We start from the raw sequence: 22,668 nt of genomic DNA, 5'->3' as shown, positions 1-22,668 counted from the left end.
TCTCTCTCTCTCATACCTAACTTTGTAGGTTCCAGTGCTTGGCCCTTTGTGTAAACTTTATAATCCATTCAGTTCTCTCTCTCTCCCTCTCTCTCTCTCTCTCTCTCTCTCTCTCTCTCTCTCTCTCTCTCTCACTCACTGAAAAGAGAGAGATTTTTATGCATATGTAACGTACATTTATTTGTTTTGTATACTGTAGTTTTACAGATAAACACGACGTTACTTTGCTGTTAATTTTTTCATATTTTCCCTGCTATAATTACAACTTTTTGTATTTGTTTAGTGAATTTTTTTAAATCTTAAAAAATATCATTCCCAGTCTTTTCTTGGATCCTTTGGAGTGAGGGGGACGTAAGATAACTGTCAGTTATCTTGACGTATTGACATATTGACCACGAAGGGAAGGAAATGTTGCCCACAGATGGTCATAAGGATACTGAAAAATTTCTCTCTCTCTCTCTCTCTCTCTCTCTCTCTCTCTCTCTCTCTCTCTCTCTCTCTCTCTCTCTCTCTCTCTCTCTCTCTCTCTCTCTCTCTCTCATACCTGCTTGCACTGATGGAACTGTTCACATGAGCCAAACTTGAAAAATCTCTTTTGTGTTAAGAATAACCTTTGAGGAGAAAAGAGAAATGTGATGGTATGTATCTTATGTAGCTGATCAGTGCAGAAAGGAAGCGTGTGTGTCTGGTATGGAAGCACTAGAGACCTTATGTAACTCCTCAGCATGGGAAGTCTTGTGTTGTCAACTTGGTCAGTTTTCAGTGTTAACATCTACAGTACAGGGAGTCCCCGGGTTATGAAGGTCTTGACATTCGTCGATCCGATCTTACGATGCTAAGAATTCTTCACTTTTTTCATTTTTATAATTTTTTTTATCTTAAGTACTGTATTTATTGCCAATTATCATTTTTATAATTTTATGTTCTCCATCTAGATTGTGTGAGTTGGAATAAAGAATACAGTATTATTATTACTATTATTATTAAGATCTGACTGAAGGCGGATACAACTTGAGTCACTGCCTCGGGAAAGGATCACCGTTGTGACTCTATTGCTTATGTTTTTCATGTGTAGTATTGAATACTACATGAATTACCTCACAGCATGTGATAAGCTGTCATGCTCCTGTGTTTTGTATCAAACCAATTGTATTTTTGTACACTTATTTTTTGTACACTCTCGCCACAATGTTTGCCTATCAATAAACCGTACCCTGGACATTTTTGCAACTATTTTTTACCATTTCAAGTAAATATTGAAGTAGTATTAGTATATGGTGTACTATTTACTTTTAACAGGTACCATTAAAGTGACCTTGTACTGAATGAAAACAGATTTTCCCATAACCCTTGAAGTAATCATCTTCAAGAGCTTTTCCTACAAAGGAATAAAACTGCATTTTTCAAAACAGGAATACAATTGTCATCCAAAGGATGGTCACAAAATAGCCAATTTTTATTAAAGTAATTTGTATTTTTCCCAACATACAAACCTGAAGTTCTTTACTTAGGGATTCAGCCTGGAACAGCTGTTAAACTTTCAGACACAGTCATTAATTCCTTATGGTAGGGGGGAAGCCCTGCCCACTCATTGTTCTGTGCTCCAGTTTGGCTTTTGCCCCAGGTACCAGAATGAGGGGTGGCTGTGGTTGGCTGTAAATGTAAATATTACTTAAGAATTTGCTTTTTGTTCCAACATGAATACAAACCTTTGTTCTTTACATAGGACCTTACCTATTGGTGGGAGGAGTCTGGGCAATTCTCTGAACTGACTGGTTGGTTCTACCCAGCCGGGAATACCTTCCTGGTCTGGAGGAGCTGAGGAAGGAATCCCACACCTGTAGCTTGTTGGACACATGGGATGTTGCAACTGCTAGACCTCTGGGCTTAACATGTGAGTTTCCTAGTGCAACTGTGAGGTTTCTCCTCCTGTTACACCTTTCAAACCTACCTCCTCTCCAGCACTGAATAACTTTGTAGGTTCCAGTGTTTGGCCTTTTGTGTAAACTTTATAATCCATTCAGTTTCTCTCTCTCTCTCTCTCTCTCTCTCTCTCTCTCTCTCTCTCTCTCTCTCTCTCTCTCTCTCTCTCTCTCTCACGCCAGGCACCTCCATCTTCATCACTCTCCTCCCCGCTACATATGTCTCATCCCTTCTCATCACATGGCCATACCACAGCAGTCTTCTTTCCTGGGCCTTCTTTGATAGTTCTGTGACTTTAGTAGTTCCTCTTATTCTTTCATTTTTTATCCTTTCAGTTTTTGTCACTCCACACATCCACCTAAGCATTTTCATCTCTACCACATCCAATTTCTTCTCTTGCACTCTCTTTACCAGCCATGTTTCAGCTCCATATATCAAAGCTGGTCTCACTACTGTCTTAAACACTCTTTCTTTAACCTTTATATTACATTGATTCTGTGGTCACACAAGACACCTGACATCTTTCTCCAAATCTCCCACCCAGCCTGCACTGTGTGTGTCATTGCTACATCCAAATTTCCATCACCAACTGCTGTTGAACCAAGATACCTAAATTTCTCTACTTGGTTCAACCTTGTCCTTTCCATATTCATCCCAGAGTCTTGATCTTCATTGAACCTTAAATATTCAGCCTTCTTTCTACTGATCTTTAATCCTGTGTCTTCCAGGACCTTCTTCCATTGCTCTAGTTTTGACTCCTCGACCCCTTTGTTGGTGCTGCAAATCATGATGTCATCAGCAAGCAGCATGCACCAGGGGATTGATCTCTTATTTCTTGAGACAGCACATCCTTTATCAGGTCAGAAGGATATGGACTTACAAGTAGATCCCTGATGTAAACCAACTCTTGCTGGTATCCATTCAGTGAGGCCAACACTGCTTCTAATCTGCGTTTTTGCTCCTTCGTACATATCTTGGACCAACTTCACATACTTCTCTGGTGTTCCCTTTACTGACATACACCTGCAAACCTCTTGGCCCAGTGGGACTCTGTCCTACGCCTTTTCCAGATCTGTGAATACTGTGTGCAGTCCTTTCTGCTCTTCCCTTTGGTGTTTTTCCATCATCTGTCGGAGAGCAGAGACTGCATCTGTCATTCCTCTGCCTGGCATGAAACCAAATTGTTCTTCACCTTCAGATGTTTCTTCCCTTATTCTTTGATCCACTATTCTTTCCCAGATTTCCATGGTGTGAGACATTAGCTTTATTCCTCTGTAGTTTGCACAATCCTGGATGTCACCCTTCTCTGTATAGATAATCCTGGATGTCACCCTTCTCTGTATAGGTAATCCTGGATGTGACCCTTCTCCGTATAGATAATCCTGGATGTCACCCTTCTCTTTATAGATAGGCGTAATAAAGCTTTCTCTCCATTCTTTTGGTGTCTTTTCCTGACTGTATATTTTCTTTGCTGGGTCCCACAACATGTCTCCTGTTCCTTCTTCTCCCAGGCTCTTCCTCCACACTTCTGCTGCAGGAATTCCATCTGGTCCTGTTGCTCTGCCATTTTTCATCTTCTTTAGTGCCTTCTTTACTTCCTTCCTGCTAATAGTGTGTGTCATACCAAGGTTCTGGAATCCATCTTCAAAGAATTTCCTAGGATTTTCTTCATTTAAGAGGTGTTCTTAATATTCCTTCCGCCTCTTCTGTATCTTATCCTCGTTGCATAGAACCACTCCATTCCCTTCCTTAACCTGCTTTATATGGGAGTAGTCTGTGGTGTTCTTGTCCCTCGACTTTGCAATTCTGTGGCTTTTTCTCTCCCCCTCAGGTGTTTCCAGCTCTTTGCACATGTCACCTGATGCTCCTTCCTTTCCTTGTGCACCTCCTTCTCTACTTGTCTCTTGTGACTTTGGTGCCTTCCTTATCCTCTTGCGGTCCTTATTTCCCAGATCTTTTTCGCATCTCTTTTGGCTTTCACCTCCTCTGCCACTTCATCAGTCCACCACGACCAGGTTTCCTTATCGTCAGGAGGTTTCTTTCCAGGTGTCTTTCCCAACACCTCTCCACCCACTCTCTTCATCCCCAGACTGTTGTGGTTCCACCATTCTTGCACTCCCTCCAGCCATCTGACTCTGACTCCCCTCAATACTCTCTCCCTAAATTCCTGCCTTACTTCCTCCTCCTCCTCCTCCTCCTCCTCCTCCTCCTCCTCCCCCTCCTCTTGTGTCAGCTTCCACCACTTGATTGTTGATGGGACACTTGGAGGCCTGCCTTTTGCTGTGTTCCTTATTCCCAAGTTCATTACCACCACCCTGTGCTGTGCTGTGCTGCGCTGCCACACACTCTCCATTGTAAATTTTGCAGTTTCTCTCTGACCTCTCTCAGCTGTGATCTTCTAATTTGACTTTCTCTTGATCCACTGTGTGTGTGTGATGTGCTCATTCACTGTAGAGACTCTCTTTTCGAACCTGGTGTTGACAAGAGCCAGATCAAGTGACACTGCAACTCTCTCTCTCTCTCTCTCTCTCTCTCTCTCTCTCTCTCTCTCTCTCTCTCTCTTCATTTCCCCTTCATCTGCTGTAGTCTCCTGCTGCACACACAAAATGCTTCTCCTGTGAGAGAGGTGCAGAATAAGGAGCAGGAAGACAAGTACTGCCGATTCATCGATGAAGCGAGCCGCTTATAAAGCGCAGAGACCGCGGGTACAAAAATTTACAGGTGACTGAGGTCAAACTATTTCTCCACAAAAACAAGACAAGTTCATACAAAAAACACATTGATCAATAATGTCTGATGAGTCACAAAAATACTTCGTTACATGCACATAAAGCATGATCATTTGGAAAGACAATGAAATATGATTTACAAATATGGTGGTAAATATGTCTTTTCGCCGACCCCAGGTCGATGTGAAGGCACCACAGAAAACGGGATGTTCATTGTAGTGGGGACTTTACAAAGGTACATAAAGAATCTGAATTAATGACAGGTAATATACATGGCGTGATTAATGTACATATGAAGGGAGAAGGAGAGGCAATTGACACCCTTAATATAGTATATATATATATATATATATATATATATATATATATATATATATATATATATATATATATATATATATATATATATATATCATAGAGGTAGAATATTGGCCTGAGACGGGGTGAGGGGATTGCCGTATTCCTGGGTGAAGCCAGGTTGACAGGTACTCGGCCACGCCCAGTCGTGGCAAGAAGCAGGAGTGGGACACTTTGGGTAACTCAAACTCTTCACTAAATACGTCAGTATTTACTGTTGTTTATTAAGGAAATATTTACAATAGTGCTGGTAAAACATAAGAAATCAAAGCACGATCATTTTACTCATGAAAAAAGAAAGAAAGAAAAAAAAGCATGCAATTCACATGAAATCACTGGATAAGTTTTGTGTATGATTGTCTACTCTTCACTGAAACTTGAGTTTGCAGCTTAGCAGTTAGTCGTTTTCCAACGTAATGGTACCTTACATTCAAATATTTTTCAGCAATTGCTTTTGTTAATAAATGTATATGATTGTCCAAAGGATCAGTATCGTACATATGATACCCAAAGTTAGTAAAGATTTCTTTGTCTTTATAGACTGCTAAAACTGATGTGACCTACTTATGAAAATCTGTTTTTACTAAAGATTTTGTACAGGACATCATTTCTCTTAGTTTCTTCTCACAAATTATACATATGTCTATTACATCATCTGATGGGTTTATCAATTTTCCTTTGGTTTTCAGTTTAATAAAAGAATGGCGATCACTGCCATTCGACATGGTTAATGCATCAATGCATATTTCACAATGTAAACCCTTTTTCAAAGAAAATGCCACAAACCCCGCAATATATACAACAATGTGGTTTGCACATTTTGTCAAATGGGTATTGCTTCGAATGTAAACATAATTATTCATCATCACCGCTGTTTGTCTCGTCCGCATCACAGTCATCTAAAACTTTATTTCTCAAAAGAGACATATTTATACCTCTTATAGATGCATTATTTCCATATGTACTTGCAACTGTTAATATTGGCACGGATTTTAATGGTAAACAGTTGCCTTTAACAACATCCATTATGTCGTTATGCACAAGTAGCTTTTTATAGGCAGCTGAGAATTGTCTAACCGTGGATTGTTGTTAGCTCCCCCATTCTCCTTATTTGTCCAAAAAGCTCAATATGGTCTTGACTTAATTTGTAAGTCAACAGAAATGTCAATGGTGCCTCAAAAGCCGAAATATATCTTTCATAGATAATTTGGAGATTCTTATACAAAAGAGAAACCAAGAAATCCAGTTTTTCTTTTTGTGTTTATTATATATTGGCCATCACTAAATTTTAATGATCTAATATACGTTTCAGCTATTACAAGAAAATCCTTGATTTGGTCAATATTTCTCTTCTGAACTGGACATTTGTAGCCCCTAGATTTCAGATTTCTAGAGTTCATTATAAATATGACACACACACACACACATATATAAAATATATATATATATATATATATATATATATATATATATATATATATATATATACATACGTAATGTGTGTATGTGTATGTATGTATACATATTTTTTCTTTTACATTTCGTTGAAACTAAAAAGAATTCAAGAAAGAAAGAAAACGAATTTCTTCAGTATCTCCGTTTTATTTGAATCAAAACTCAGCAGGGAAGACGACAAAGCGGGTGGCTTACAAAATATAAAATTCTGAAGAGTTCGGTTGAATACAAAGCCAACACGTCAACAGAGCTTAAACCAAAACAGTAATCACCTGGGCAAATTTTATGGCATCTGCTAATCTCGTCAAAAATTCTGAGCTGCTTATACTGACCATAGGATTAGTCCACATGGGTTTTAGGATTAAAAGCTGACGATCCCCCTGGGAATTCATGAACATGCCACTAGTCAACTACAAGTAAAAACAACTTACAATAACTGTCCAATGATTTAAACGCACACACTAACCCTTACTTCTGAAACTTCTATTTTCGACATCAATTATTATTATTATTATTATTATTATTATTATTATTATTATTATTATTATTATTATTATTATTATTATTATTATTATTATTATTATTAAGTTAAATATTCTTAGCTATTTTTACCTGGCTTGAAAAAGTTCTGTCATGCTACAACAAACCAATGAATTGTCTGTAAAGGTACCTAAATAAGAAAATGTAGGGGAAATGATTGTACACATTTTTAGGGTCATGAACATATCCACCTGGATTTTTTTAAAAGCTGTATACACCAAGGTTTACTAGACGTTATTGTACACTAATTCTATGAGTAAATTATGGAAATTAGAAATGCATAATTTGAAATTCACTTACCGATGAAATGTCCGAGTAGGATCTTGTAACTTGTTGTATCTTGCTGTGCAACCAAATGCTGAACAAGAGCTTGGCATTCTGTAAAAAATTAGCTATAAAAACTCCACACTTCCGCCTCGAATGATAATATGGATCTGACTGACAAGGAAGGTCGGTCACTCTTGGTTTACTCCCGTGAGTGTCCCAGAGCAATCATAAGACAAATTCAGTCAAACACATTTTCCAGGTAACCAAATCCAGAATAGGATCTCATTTATATTATATTTATATTTACGTTTATATTTATATTAAGATCACTGCTGCGCCCCCCCCCCGCCCCGCCTGCTACAGACATCGAAGGACCCCTGCCAAAACAATGAAGACGTCCGTTCTTCAGGTGTCATTAGATGACGCCAGAGACGAGGTGCGAAGGGAGCCATTTCTGTCTGTCTGTCTGTCTGTCTGTCTGTCTGTCTGTCTGTCTGTCTGTCTGTCTGTCTGTCTGTCTGTCTGTCTGTCTGTCTGTCTGTCTGTCTGTCTGTCTGTCTGTCTGTCTGTCTGTCTGTCTGTCGCCCAAAGAATCTCGGTCCAAAGGATCCATAAAGAAGCTGATAGAGACCATTACGTTCTGCTTCCTATAAATAATACATATAGATTATATCTATTATACTGCTATTAATGTAACATGTCAAAAGTCGTCGTTTTTAACCCTTGATTGCCTACAAGAAGAGACTGACAGGTCACCCCAAGAATGCTTCATGGATTATATTTATCAGTAAAATAACTCACTTTACTACAGAAATGATATGATTTAATTGTATTTATTACATTTTTATCAGTTCAGCATGTTACAATATCTTATTATTAACCCATAAATAAGTAGAATGAGTTTCTGTATTTGCGATACACTTTTACGGTGCGTATACTTATTAGCTACGGTTAAAAGCTGAGGTTAAAAGGAAAATTTCATAAGACGGTGGAAAGAACAGCAATGATGTATGGCACGGAGACGGCAAGCTTGAGAAAGACAGAGGAGAAGAAGATGGATGTGGCAGAAATGAGAATGCTCAGGTGGATGGCTCGGGTGACGAGAGAGGATAGGATCCGAAATGATTACATTAGGGCGTCGACTAAGGTGGTGGAAATATCAAAGAAAGCGCGGGAGGGGAGGCTGAGATGGTATGGACACCTGTTGAGGAGAGATGAGGACCACGCTGGTAGAAATACTATGGGGATGGAGGTCCAGGGAAGAAGAGGGAGACCAAGAAAGAGATGGAAGGACTGTGTGAGGGTAGAAGGGAATTGATGAGGCAGAAGCACAGGATAGAAATAGATGGAAACGGCTCATCCGAAACGGCGACCCCATATATAAATGGGAACAAGCTGGGAAGAAGAAGATACTTATTAGCTACGGTAGAAAATAAGAATATCGCCAAAAATGCTTCATAAATTACATTTATGAGTAAAAAAAACTAAACTTTATATTAATATTATATCAGATAATTATATTTATTACTTTTTATAAATCTAAAATATTATAAAACATAATTATTAACCGGAAAAAGACTCAAATAAAGGAGCTAATCGTCTTGGGTGGAAAGTGGTCGAGTGAGTGTAAACAAACAAATGATGGTGTCGTCGAATAGTTGTCCCGGAGATCAACAGAAATCAATCAATTTCGACCGGAAATATTGACTGAGTGATCGAATTGGAGGTCAAACGAGGTAAATCAATGATTGAGGTTGAATTCTCGAGTTAAAATTTGTGTGAAATTTGAGTTTTTGAGTTAAATATGGTTGAATGAAGAGAGGCATTGTGGGTCTCTTGACTCCTCCTAAGGAGACGATTGCCAATGTTCATTAACCGTTATTTAAAGCGTTAATTACGTTGCTTTCCTTATTTCGTTTCTTTATATAACGCTGAAGGTTAAATCGATGCTTGAAGTTAAATTCGTGATTTAAAAATTGCGTTAAATTTGGGGTTTTGAGGTGGGCTAAATGTGATTAAATTGAGTTAGGCATTTCTCGTCTCCTGAAGGTCAAGATTACAAAGGTCAGACCTTATTATTATACCTTATTTAGGCCTTATTTGATCGATTTAAACTGTTTCTTCGTTTAGGCAATTTGTAGCCCTCTCAGGCCCTGTAGGCTGGGCTAGGCTCAGAGGTGTGGGGTAGGCTATGGCTGCAGTAATGGGGTTGTTAACAATTCTGGTTGTGATTTTGCTAATCGCCCCCCCCCCCCGCCTACCCACCCCCACCCACATCCCACTCCCGTGGGAGGGTTGCTCCTTCATTACAAGGAAATCAAAGATGCTTCATAAGGGATGCATCCTAACCTAACCTACCCCAGGACACCATGCTAGGCAGCCCCCCTCCCCCATCCTTCCAGATGTAACCTTCGGACTGAGCAGAACCTGCACACAACTCCACTGTCTCACCTGGATTTTTTGGGCAACTGAAAAGAAAGTTACATAAATAATGAGGAGGCTTTTAGTAGCCTAACCCTTACTGAACCCAAATGGCTTAAAACAACCTCAAGACTGAACGAAAATGGTTTTTAAATGAGGTTTATTTCCAAAGCACTTTTCCAGGAAACTTCTCTGTTCCCAAAGTGTGATTTGTTCCCACATGATATACAAACCATTGATCCTTTGCATTAGGAATCACTTACAGCGCAGCTGGAAACGGCCACTGAACTTTCAAACAAGGTGGTTAACTACCGTGCAGGGGGCAGGAGTCCCCCCTGCCCGGACGTAAACATTCAAATTTTGCTTTTGGCCGTCGTGTGATGCAGACGTGTTTCTTCCCTCTCTGCCCTGACTTCCATTGAGCTGTTTGTTCCAACACGATATAGAAACCCTCGGTCCTTTACATTAGGAATTACTTTCAGCGTAGGCTGGAAACGGCCGTTAAACTCTTGAGCAAGGTGGTTGGAATACCCGCCTGCCCGGATGTAAACATACCAGTTGTTCCTACACAAATACAAACCCTTGGTCCTTTACTTATACGGGGTTACTTTTGAAAGTAACCCTGTTTTCCTGGCTCTGCTCGGACCTTCCTGGAAGCTAAGGATGTGCCTCTTCATGGGGTGTTTGTTCCCATTTGTTTTTTCTTGAGTATATTTGTGCGTGTTTGTGATGATGGACGAGTTATCGCAAACCCATGACTCTGATAATCCTGTGCGCCGGTTATGTCCTGGTAAGGATAAAAGTGTGGTGCCCTCTGCTGTAGTAGGGCATCGGATCCTCACTCCCTTTGCCTAAAGTGTAGGAAAGGAGTAAGGACCCTTCTGATTGTACTGTAGACGAACCTTGTGATGAGTGTAGGTATTGGTCCCCGAGCAGTGGGATAGGTATTCTCAGAGGCCTAGATACAAGCGTAAGGAGACCAAGGTGTCGGAGGTGTTGTCTTCGCACCTTCGACTCCTGGCCGGCTGCGAATCCTTCACAGTCGCATCTAAGCCCCGGGAAGGCCTTCCCCTTGCTGCCGATTCTTAGTTCTGAGTCTGTCTCGCTGTCCCCTGTGTCTGCATCCGCAGTCACAGAGGAGGCAAGATCGGTGGACCCAGGCTACACTCCTCTTTGTTCTCCCCCTCACCCAGAGGTGCTGGTCCCTGGGTTAGGGTCCCCCCCCCCACCCATCTTTGTCTTCCGCAGGGTTGGCATCTGTGCCTGGTTTGAGTCAGGCGTGGGAGTCGCTCAGGATGGTTGGTACGCCTGATCTGCCATCGCTCCTCGCACACATCAACCGCTGTGCTGCTGGGGAGTGTGATGACCACCGTCGGAACGCACCATGCATATGGTGCAGTCCCTACTCCAGCCGTCTCCATGTTGACGGTGGCTGGGCCAGTCTGCCTTGTCACCCCTGCCTGGCTATGCTCCCACACCTCCCACCACACTTCCACCACTGCCTGTGCCGGTCATGCAGACGTTCCTTACTTCGTTGCCTGTGTCTGCCTCTGTGATGCCTACTACCACTTTACGGCACGAGTCTCCAGCCAGTCATCGCGCTCGTGTCATCTTCTGTTGCTGCCCCCGCCCCTGTCGACCCCTGGTCTGTGTTTGGTAGGGTGGGGGATGTTGTGTTGTCGCTGATCAAGAAGAAGTGCATGCCAGCTGTCTACATCTTCGCCTTCTACTTCGTCTTCGCCGCCGTCCTTGTCTTCTGCCTCTTCACCCCTCTTCTACGACCAGTTGGTCTAAGAAGGGGAAGGTGGATCTCTCCCAGCCAAAGAAGACTCGATCTTCTAGGGAGCACAGTCCTCCCCTCAGGGAAGACCGCTGATCTCGCTGGGAAGGCTACCCGGTACCCTCCTCAGATGTTTCAGGGCCGTCCCTCGAACCGATTCCGTTTCAGCACCTCATAAGCGAGCATCGCCGAAAGCACGGTCGCCTAAGGGAGACCGTGTGGCCTCGAGCGGCTCCTCTTCTGTAGCGAGCTCGGCACGGAACGAGAAGGGGAAAAGCCTTCAGGCTTCTCCTCCACCTAAACCGTCATCCTCCTCCAAGTCGGACAAAGGACCGTTGGAGAAGGTGTCCATGGACGTCCCTGTTGGGAAGGCGTCGGGAGGAACCAAGAAGAGGTCCCCACAGCCTTCTTCGACTGCTTCGGCATCGAAGAAGGCTGGAACATGCCCAGATGTTAGGGACAGCGGTCTCCAATCGGCAGTCCGCACCCCTGCGTTGGTCTCCTCAACATGCTCCAGTTTGGAGGACCATGCAGCGTCGGAGCGTGGATGGGCTGTGAGGAAGCCGCTCCCTGATCGTCAAGACGGTCGCTCGCCCAGACGAGTAAGTCCGTCTAGGGCCTCTTGTGACGCTCCACTGCGGGTTGGAGATCGTGAGGGGTCCATGGCTTCCACTGGTTATATCAGTGGATGGGACGGTAGTGTTCGCTCTGCCTCTCCCACCCCCTCATCTTCCTCCGGATTCTCTGGGAGGAGACAGGGGTGGGTAGGATTGCTGGAGTTGAGGCTCTTGTGCAGTCGGCATCAGGGGCGTCCTTTCCTTCCTCACTCCAACTGAGTGAGAGGTCGTACGCCTCTTTTGTCGGGCAGAGATACGGGGTCTTTCTTGGGCTCTCTTGCGGGAGCGGCCTTTCTGGAAGACCATCTCTTGGAAGGTCCTCTGCCAAGAGATCCGGACACTCCAGAAATGCAGAGAGCATATGTTGAGGTCGTCCAGGTTGGAGGAGTTTTACGCTTCCATGAAGGAACCGAAACCTCCCTTGGACTACTATGGTCACCCTTGGCGGACAGCATCCTCAAGCAGGTGAACGACTTGGTCTCCGGACCAACGTCTTCTCTTCGCTTGACTCGCTCCACCAAGCTCTTACCTCCACCTCTACCGAGACAGAATAAGTACTACGTGCCTTTGGATGGAGCACTGCAGCAGGAGGTAGTGGAACCAGGCCTAGCTCATCTAGCTCCTGGTACCACTTCAGTTCAACTAACTAGGGAGCCTGCACTCCTCACGCAAGCTGACCTAAATGCACTGGAGGGGACAGCCCTGTCTGTTCTCCTGGCTCGACAAATGGGCCTTCGCGTTGTTGAGGATCGCGTCTTCATCTGGCTCTCAGAACGCAGACCTGACCTTCAGGAGTCTTTGCCAGTCGGGTGGAAAGGTCATCTCTTTTATAGCCCACCAGACGGCAAACGTGTGGGCAAACCTGGTACTGAAAAGATGGGACGCGGTGTTGTCCCGGATCTACAGATCAGTGGGCGCCAAAGCTGCAGTCTCCTGCGCAACGGACCAATTCTGACGCCACCTCCCTCTTCCCCAGAGGAAAGATGGATGCTGCAGTGGACAAGAGTAAGGCCGACGAATGCGACCGTCTTGTCCACCAGGCAGCGACATAAAAAGGTGTCGTGCAGCCTTCTCGTTCTGCGGCCCGACCATGAGCCAGGATAGCACCTCAGCCCAAGATTTCTGGTGCTTCAACTGGTACTCGAGGAAAGTCCAGACCTCTTCTTCTTCCCCACGGAAGGAACCACAGGGTCCCTTTCACTAACCTGTCCCTGCAAGAGGAAAGGTGAGGCGCAAAAAGAAGAGGGGAGGAGCTCACTAGGGACGGTGAGCCCCCTCAGATGCTGCCATCGGTGGGGGGGTGCCTATCATGCCACTGGACAACTTGGCAGCGATACGGAGCGGAGACCTTGGTAGTGAATGTCCTTCTGAGGGATATTCTCTACCCTTCGAGTCGCGCCTCCCCTCACCGACATACCGGTCCAGTTGCCGCCCCCGAGTGTTTGCCAGTGCCTCGGCCGGGTTCTCAGCCTGGTGTCTCGATCCTCCTCGGTCTCTAACACCAGAAGAAGCAAGGAAGAGATTCACTTTGGGAGTCCCATGACTTCTAAGGACTGACTTCTCCTCCGAAGACAAGTTGGCCGACCCGCATTTTCTCCTGTGGATCTATGCTTCGGGAATCGCGACAGCGCCGCCCTCGAGGCCATTCCTCGTTGCCAGTCTTGGAAGTCTGCATCTAAGACTGGTTCTGTGCTTGGCTCTTTAATCCATAGGTACCAAGCAGCCGCTCCCGATTTTCGGAAGTCTCGTGGGTAGCTCGAATTCTATGAATCACGAGCGCTCTCCTTACGAGAGGCATAGGACGAGAGAAAATGCCGAGACACCCAGGTGTCTGGTTGCCGGGACCCCCAGGTAGACACCCAGGTGTCTGGTTGCCGAGACACCCAGGTGTCTGGTTGCCGGGATGCCCAGGTAGACACCCAGGTGTCTGGTTGCCGGGACGCCCATGTGTCTGGTTGTGGGACACCCAGGTGTCTGGTTGCCGAGACACCCATGTGTCTGGTCGCCCGGACACCCAGGTTTCTATGTACCGCGACGCCAGGTGTCTCGACCTCTGCTCCGCCAGCTGCTTCGTTGCTCGGGGGCTTTCTGTTTAAAAGCCCGAACTTTAGGGTTCGAGCATGCAAGATAGCAGACACAGAATTCTCATGAACCTTTCTCGAGGGGCCTCGGCCTCGGTCTCGGCCTCGAAGGAGTTTAGAGTTCGGGAAACTAGCAATTGTTCACAGCAGACTCAGTCTGGCCTGCCTGTGTTATGAGTCTGGCCTGGCCTGCCTCGACTTGGCTTGCCAGACTGGCTCGGCTCGACTCGACTCGCTTGCCAGACTGGCCCGGCTCGACTTGACTCGCCTGCCAGACTGGCTTGGCTCGCTTTGGCTCGCCCCGCCCTCACCTGCCTCCCAGTCTGCCGCGATAACACTGGAACGCGTTCTCGTGATCGGCTCGGCACTCGCCTCGCCCTACTCGGTTTTTTCCCACTTCCGGGCTCTCGTTCATGCTCGAGTGAACTTTTGCTCTTTCCCAGAAAGCACTTTGCCACGGCATAGGTGCTTCTTCTTTTCCCCGGTGGCAGTAATTCCTTCGGGTTGATTATTAACACGTCCGCCTCTCCTGGCTTATCATTCTGGCAGGACAGGTAGGGCTACCTTTCTCACTGCCTCTTTCCTTTCGGTTCCGAGAGGAGCGAGACGGACAGAGAGCTCCGACTAAATTGGATCGGGCTGCCTGGCGTGCTTTGGGTATCGGGTCCCGATTCTCTCGTATTATAAACTATAGCCGAGGAGGGTTTCATGGATCTGTCAAGGTCTCCTCCCGGCGCGAGAAGTACAGGGGTTTCACTAATCGAACAGCGAAGGTCTTCCTCTCTTCGGCACGACGCTCGTGCTCGGGAACTTCGCGCTGATTCGCCGGCGCAGGATCCCCGACAGGACCGCTGCTCCCCAATGAATAACCTTTCATCACTTGCAACCCTTGCAGTTTCTGGAGGGGCCGAATGTCAGGGACCGCCGTAGTCCTGTCTTCTCCGAGAAGCGTTTCGACCTGATGGATCTTCTTCTTCGATGGAGTTAATTCAGGTAGAAATACTAAACTTTCACCTCTGCTCCTTGGGCAGAATATGAATATCTTGCTGAACACAGTTTTGCAATTCTGGTGCTAAGAAGAAGGACTTTGTCCCAATTGACTCAGTTTCAGAAGTCCTGAGTTGGCTCCTGAATTTCTTTGGGAACGGTGTCTTACTTGGTTCTGCCTTTCTTCAGAGAGAGATTTGCCAGATACCCTGGTAATCAAGGTTCCTAATTAGGCACTGCCTTGTCCTTGGGCAATGGCCAAGAATTTGGGTCAGTCTTTCAACTCGACATTGGGTTCAAGCCAGCCCACCTCAACTCCTTAGCTAAGAAGTCCCAGGCTTCAGAAGATTGCAACTGCTGATGCCAGGACAAATGATGCTTATCGAGTCTCTGAGCTATAGCAATACGGCTAAGACCTGGGAATGGATTCCTTCAGGAGAAGCGCATCTATTCTTAGGTCTCAAGTAAATTCTTTCCATCGATCTCTCATCCCACCACCTCTCCCGTGCTCCCAATTCGGGAAATGCCAACTGCAGGGAGCTAATTGTCTCGGTTCCCTGTCATCTACAGAAGTTTCTCCCATTTGGTGGAAAATGGAAGTTCAGTTTCCTTTTCTCCCCGTTCTTTTTCCTTCGAGGTAAGGAGAAAGAGTTAGGCTAATGCTTGATTATAGGAACCTTCGGATGCTCTCATATTTCCCTCAACCCAGTCTACTCTCACAGATTCACAGATTTGAGGAATAGGAGCACACTGGTAAAGACCTTGTCTTGAATTTGTGCGACTGAGATGATTAGTATCTTCCTGGCCACTGCCTGGTCAGGCGCCTCTTGGTCCAAATCGGTGATGGGCTTTGAGGCACTCACTGGCTGCCAACACAACCACAATAGTGACTTTTGTCGGCCAAACAGGAGGCACCTGCTTCTCTGTTTATCCTCGACATTTGAAGGTACTCGAGTGTTGTCCCATTGCACACTGACAGCTCAATAACCAGATGCATCCCTGTGAGCTGCATTGGCAGGCAAGCCTGGCCTGGGGTTTGAGTGATCGTGACAGAACATGCTGCCTACTCTCTTCTTCACGTAAGACTCATACAGAGACTGCTGGACTGAGAAATCCCTACCGCCTCTCTGTTGCCTCCTGCACACAAGTCGCAGGCTACTCACACACCAGGGCCGCTCTGTTGAGGCATGCTGTCTTGGTGAAAACCTGATATCAACGTTTTTTCCCTCTCCGTATTTGTCCGTTTCGCCAGGGTTCACAAACATTGCTCACCCCGAGTTACAGACAAATACTTAAAGACTTCTTCCGACTGATTTGCTGAGGCATGGAGAAGAATTCCGCTTGACCCATCCTCCTGTGCAGCTACTGCAAGGTTCTTGAGGCAGCATCCCTGTGTGTTCAGGACTGGGAGATTTTCCAGCTTCTTGCAAGCACAGGCTTTCGCTGGAGTGGCAACGGATATAGCTGGACATTCCTTGAAGTCCTGTGCAACACTGTCCCAGGACTGGATCCGCCTTCGCGGTGGTGTCATGGTCGGAACTTCTTCCCGGTGAGAGTCGCTGGTCAAGTCTGGACTCGCTCTCCGCCAAGGGCCGCTTCTCCTTTCAGTTTTGAAGAATGTGGTATTCTGCGACCTAGTTCTATCTGAAGTAGCCTTCGCCTCCTTAGTCGAGTTAGCTACGGATTTAGAAGCTTCTCATCATGCTGTCCCAGGAATGTTTCCTGCGGCATGCCTCATTAGGTTCCTGTCCGCGCTCCAATTCCGCCCCACGAGAGTCGTCGGATAGAGATATGCCCTCTAAGTCCATCTCTCATCTTACCCTCTGGCTGGCGTAGAAGATGGAAGAACAGGGTGGGGATCATCCTTCGGATGTCGAGGTGACTCCAAATCCATTGCATCGACTGTCGGGTTCAGTCCTTCTTGTTCCCTCCTCCTTGGACTTTGTATCGATGATCCAGATCATTCGTTACTTGTCCTATTGGGAGCTGTGGTACTTCCAAAAGGTTTGGATATCTTCTAACTTGATGTCGTCAACGTTTTTGCCAGTACTGTCTCTCAAGGAAGAAGTGTTCGCGGACACATCTTCCTGACTTCGTGGAAGCGATCAAGGAGGTACGGCAGCTGATGACGACGATAATCGTACCTTTCAATTCCAGAGTACAGTCGTATGGCTTGGTCCATCCTCGCATTCGAAGAATATGTCGGTACTTTACAGGAGCTTGAAGGCGGGTGTGGTCCCAACAGACTACCTTCACCTCCTTCTACCTGCGGGATGTTGCAATACAAGTCCTGACACTTTTCCTTTGGTCCTGTGGTGGCTGTCAATGTTGTGTAGCTTATCCAGCCCTAACGGACAGGATTGCATCTCGCCATGTTTGTACGGCTGTGATGGGAGAATGGAGGCTGAGTGAGTGGCCTCTCTTTCCTCCCCATCCTGGCCTCTCTCCCACGGCAGGAGCATGACATGCAGCCAAGCTGGACCGGGCGACGAGTAGATACACATAACAGGAGCTCCTGTTCTATTTCTGTTCAGGTTAATAGGAAGAACCCCACTCTTCCTCTTGCAAGGAGGAAGGAGACCATGACTATAGAGACAACCCAATGCTTGTATTTGCCTTATTGTCATCCGGACGTCAAATTTTTCAGCCTACTTGTATGAACTCGACGTTTTCATGCAAAGTGACCAGAAGTCTGACAACTGATCCTGCGTTTCTTACGCAACCTGATCTTTGTCAGAGGTAGTTTTTCCCTTCCTCGGCCTCACCACCAGGAAGGGAAGACAAGGTGTAACTCCAGTCAGTTCAGAGAGACTTTCAGATTCCTCCCTCCAATCAGTGAGTCTCTAACGGGGGACCAGGGTTTGTATATTGTGTCGTGAACAAAACAATTTTAAAGTAATTGTATTTTTCCTAACTATACAAACCCGAGGTCCTTTACACTTTGCGCCCACCTCATGCCACCCCTCAATCTGGTACCTGGGCCAGCAAAGTGGAATGTTTATCCGCAGGCGGGTATCCTCAGCCACCTGGAGGCAGAGCTACTGCCTAACCACCTTGTTCAAGAGTTTAACGGTCAAGCTTTCCAGCCTACGCCTGAAAGTTATCTCCTAATGTAAAGGACCTCAGGTTTGTATAGTTAGGAAAAATACAATTTACTTTAAAAATTGTTATTTGTTCATGAGACTTACCTGTCAGATATATATATAGCTGTATTCTCTGATAGTCTGACAGAATTTCAAAACTTACGACACGCAGTGGGAGACTGTGTGTTAGTATCATCTCGCCGCTGGGAGGCGGTATCAGTAACCATTCTCATTTTATTCAGATTTTTTCTGTCGCCAGGTACTGTCAACACCTAGTTTTCAGTACCTCCGTCTTGGATTTCGTAAACTTGGTTGTCACTTAAGTATTTGTTTGACTTTTTGGCTTTTTTAATTTGACTTGTGGCTAGGGCATACGCAATTGTGGACTGTTTTAGATTTGGCTTTGTTTTTTCCTTGGATTAAGATGTCTGAATCTAGTTCTTCTAGTTATAGAGTTTGCCGTGTGCAAGACTGTAAGGTGAGGCTGCCGAAAATTTCGGTAGATCCTCACACTGTATGCTCGAGGTGCAGGGGCATGTTTGTTTGTTGAATGATCATGCAAGTATGTGAATCTGGCTCGATGCTAGTTGGAGGATTTATGATTCCGCAGAGGAAAGAGAGCGAGATGATCAGGAGGTCTTCATCCAGAAGTGGTAGAGTCAGGGTAGTGTTTTTTCACCCGCTAACCCTCCCGGTAGACGTAGCTTTCCTTAACCCTGTGGCGTTGCCTCGAGCCCGGACAACTGGCGAAGGTGATGGCCCTGGCAGCATGGTGTCTTCCGTCTGCAACTTGAAGCTAAAATGCTCGCCTTCAAAGTGCTGTGAAGTGCAAGATAGCGTCCGTCCCCTAGTGTTGTGAGGGGCGCCAGATTACCGTGATAATGCCCTCTGTGCCTAGACCCCGTCGGACTCCCAGACCCAGGAATGGCGCGTCGAAAAGTCGCAGAGGATACGACCCCCACCGATTCTGGCGTCCCTTCGGCAAGTCCTGATGACGCTTCCCAGGCTGCCAAGGATCGTGCTCGGCCACGAATCCTTAAGGATTGCTTCTCGTCCCCCGGTTCCTCCTCCCCGTGTCGGGAGTGGAAATTTCGGGAGGACTCTCGCCCTTTGAAGAGAAGTTTCAAAGAAGGGGACGCTTCACGTCCCTTCAGATATTTTTCGCCTTTCCGAGGAACGGACACCATCCCATTGGCAGGAGGATCAGACGCCGGCCGACGATGACGCTTGAGCGCTTCCGCCGCTTCCAGGAAGAAAGCTGTTGCTTCTCTGTGAGAAGGAAGAAGAAGGCCCTCGCCTCATTTTCAGATCAGTCTTCTTTCTCCTGAGGAGGACTCTCTCTCACTCTCGTGGCAGTTTCTGCTAGACATGCAGAGGCAATTGGCTTCACGGCCCAGAAGGGAGACTGTTACGTGTCATTGCCGGAAGGATTCCTCGCCGCCGATCAAGAGGTCCAAACTGCCTCCTTCTCCTTCTTCTCCGCGTCGCTGCCATCGCGCCGCCGCCCTCTAGGTCCTTTTTGGCTCAGCGCCACGGTCCGGCAGGGACGCCAATTTTCTTCGACGCGCTCTTTCATGCTGGGCAAGCAGGTTTGACGCCTCATTATTGCATCGCGCCCTCTGGCTTCTCGCCAGGATGCTTCGCGTTGCTAAGCATGACGCCTCATGCTAAGCTCCGGCAAGACGCCTCTGTTTGATAAGACGCCTTGCCGTTCGGCAAGACGCCTCATACCGCAAGACGCTTCCTTGCTGCTAGGGAAGACACCTCTCGCTGTTTCGCTTCTCATCAGGACACTCGCCGGGTCGATCGCCAGGACGCTTCGTCGAATTCGCCAGGACGCTCGTCAGACGCTTGCCCAGACTCTTCTGTCCGAGACTTTCGCGGATCCTCCGGATCTCTTTTCCGCCAGCGTCCCTTTGAGTGTTGGTCTGGCGGCTTCTGACCTCCTGGTCTTCTCCGCCTCTCGGTTGTTCCTGTTGAAGAAGGAGAGCGGTCAGCGCTTCGGAACCTGCAGTTGAGGATCAGTCCTCTACTTCTTCTAGCTTCTTCCACTACCAAGTCTTGACTAGGTTGCTGAAGGACTGTCCAGACAAGTTTCAATCCTTCTGCTCCGCCCTCCCTCGCAGTTAACTCTGTCTGAACTGTGGAAAGACTCTGGTTTTGTGAAAATGGTCATGTCTCTCACGAAGAGGGCCTTTTAAGAAGGTTCCAGGTATGGATGACCTGTAGGGCCCAGTGCAAGATTTTTTTGGTCTGCCTCCATCAAGATTGGAGTGGAAAGTGGATTTGGTACGAGACAGGAGAGGAGGTTGGTTGAGAGTTCCTTCCTCTTCCCCAAGGACTTCGCTAGCCCCAGGACGCCTCCTGAAGGTCTCTCCTTTCATCAGCTGAAGGTGTCCTGGACTTTGTCTGAGACCGACACCATCTTGAAAGGCCTCTTCAGGACACAGGTTTTCTCAAATTTGTTCGTAAACGACTCCATTATCGGGAGATTTTGTTCAACGCCCTATCTTGCATGGACAAGTGTTAGGGATGGTTCAAGAACTTGGCTGCCCACTTCTGCATGGGGCTTTTAAAGAAGAGAGCCATTTACTGCAATCACTGGTGAAGTCGGTCTCTCCTTCTCAGAAGGCAGAGTTGTTGTTCGCCTCCGATTTCTAGCCATCTTTTCCCTTAGTCCCAGTCAAGGATACGGCCGCCACTGCAAGAGAAGGCTACTTCAGGACCTCCTAACGGCAGTTTCTGACGTCCAGCAGTCCCTTCTGACTTCTTCCTGGGCATTTCAAGATTCAGAAGCCTCTCTGTGGAGGAGCCTCTTCTAGATCGCCCTTTCGAGGAAGAGTATCCTCCAGAGTCCCTTCTAGCCCAGGGACAAGAAATGACTCATGGACTTCAGACACCGGGTAGGAGCCAGGCTTCTCATTTGCAGGCAGGAGCTCGAGAGAGAGAGGGACAGACAACTTTCTGGTCCTTCTTGTCATCGAAAGGGATACAAGATCCCATTCCTCGTCTTACCTCCGCTATACGGAGCCCAAGGATCTGTCGCCATCCTATCAGCAGGAGAAGCAGCAGATTCTTCTTTCACCTGCTCGAGCAAATGCTCGAGAAGAGAGCCAGAACAGGTCTCAGATTTACAATCCCGGCTTTACAACAGGCTGTCAAACAGCAGTCAGGGGATGATATCCATCTGACGTGTCATATGTCAACCATTTGTTCTGAAAGAAAGGTTCATAATGAGATTACCCCAGTCGGTTATGGGAGCCCCAAGACCAGGCGACTGGATGGTTTCTCTCGATCTCCAGGACGTCTACTTTCACGTCCCTATACATCCTCTATCGAGGAAGTAACTGAGATTTGTCCTGCGGGGACAGGTATATCAGTTCAGGGCTCTCTGCTTCGGGCTCAGCACAGCTCCTATGGTTTTTACGATTTTAATGAGGAATGTTACAGATGGCTTCACCTCTTGCAGGAATAAGTGAGTCTCTTATTTGGGCGACACTCATTTGAGCCTCGTCAATGACGAGGCATCTGGAGGATCTTCAATGACTTTGAACTTGACGAAGTCCTGCACTTCTGGGAATTTCCCTGAAAAGTCCCATCTGACCCTGACTCAGTCCATCGTTTATCTGGGGATTCAGATGGGATTCAGTGAATTTTTCGAGCTTTTCCGTCACAAGAAAGACAACAATACGTTGACAAAGTTTCAGCCTTCCTGCGGAAAGAAACATGCTCGGTGAGGGAATGGATGAGTCTGCTGTGGGACCATTTCATCGCTGGAGAAGTTTGTTTCGGGGACTGGTGATCTCAGACCGCTTCAATTCTCCTTGCAGAGAACTGCAGGACAAGGAGACCTGGAAGCTCTGAAGATTTCCCGCCGCAGAAAGATCACCTAAGGTGGTGGCTCGATCCATCAAAGTTGGCAGAAGGCCTTCTTCAAACTTCAGAACCTCGACTAGTGTTGTTTCTTTCTCTCGGACGCCATTCCACCTCGGTGGGGAGCAACACCAGAGGGGGGGACGAAGGTCGTGGGCACCTGGAGAGGGGAACAGGTGTCCTGGCACATAAAACTCCAAAGAATTGGGCGATTCAGTTGGCCCTTCTTTTTCTCTCTTCAGGACGGAAGGTCACGAACCGAAAGGTTCAGATCAACTCGACAACACCACGTGCCCTGTCTTACCAAAGAAACAGGATAACTCACTCTCGGTCCCTGTTCACTTTAGCAAGGATTATCCTTTCAGCTCAGGCCCGAATACGATCCTCACAAGGTTCGTTGCAGGCGTAGAGAACGTCCGTGCGGATCTTCTAAGTCGGCAATGACAACTGCTGCCGACCGAGTGGACCCTGCACCAAGAGGTGTGTCAGGGACTGTGGAAGCTATGGGGATGTCCATTGGTAGATCTCTTTGCAACTTCCAAGACGAAGAGACTT

General features: G+C 46.6%; 1 protein-coding gene across 1 annotated transcript; it reads right to left on the bottom strand.

The window, feature by feature from the left end:
* Positions 1-2,978: 2,978 nt before the first annotated feature.
* Positions 2,979-3,497, bottom strand: LOC136838156 (uncharacterized). The gene has a single exon (XM_067103006.1). It carries the CDS (start codon positions 3,495-3,497, stop codon positions 2,979-2,981), a length of 519 nt encoding a protein of 172 aa, XP_066959107.1.
* Positions 3,498-22,668: the final 19,171 nt, after the last annotated feature.

Source organism: Macrobrachium rosenbergii, unplaced genomic scaffold, assembly GCF_040412425.1.
Source record: "Macrobrachium rosenbergii isolate ZJJX-2024 unplaced genomic scaffold, ASM4041242v1 171, whole genome shotgun sequence".
NCBI classification, from domain to species: Eukaryota; Metazoa; Arthropoda; class Malacostraca; order Decapoda; family Palaemonidae; genus Macrobrachium; species Macrobrachium rosenbergii.
Note: the sequence above shows the minus strand (reverse complement) of the source record. Positions and strands in the feature narration are given on the sequence as shown.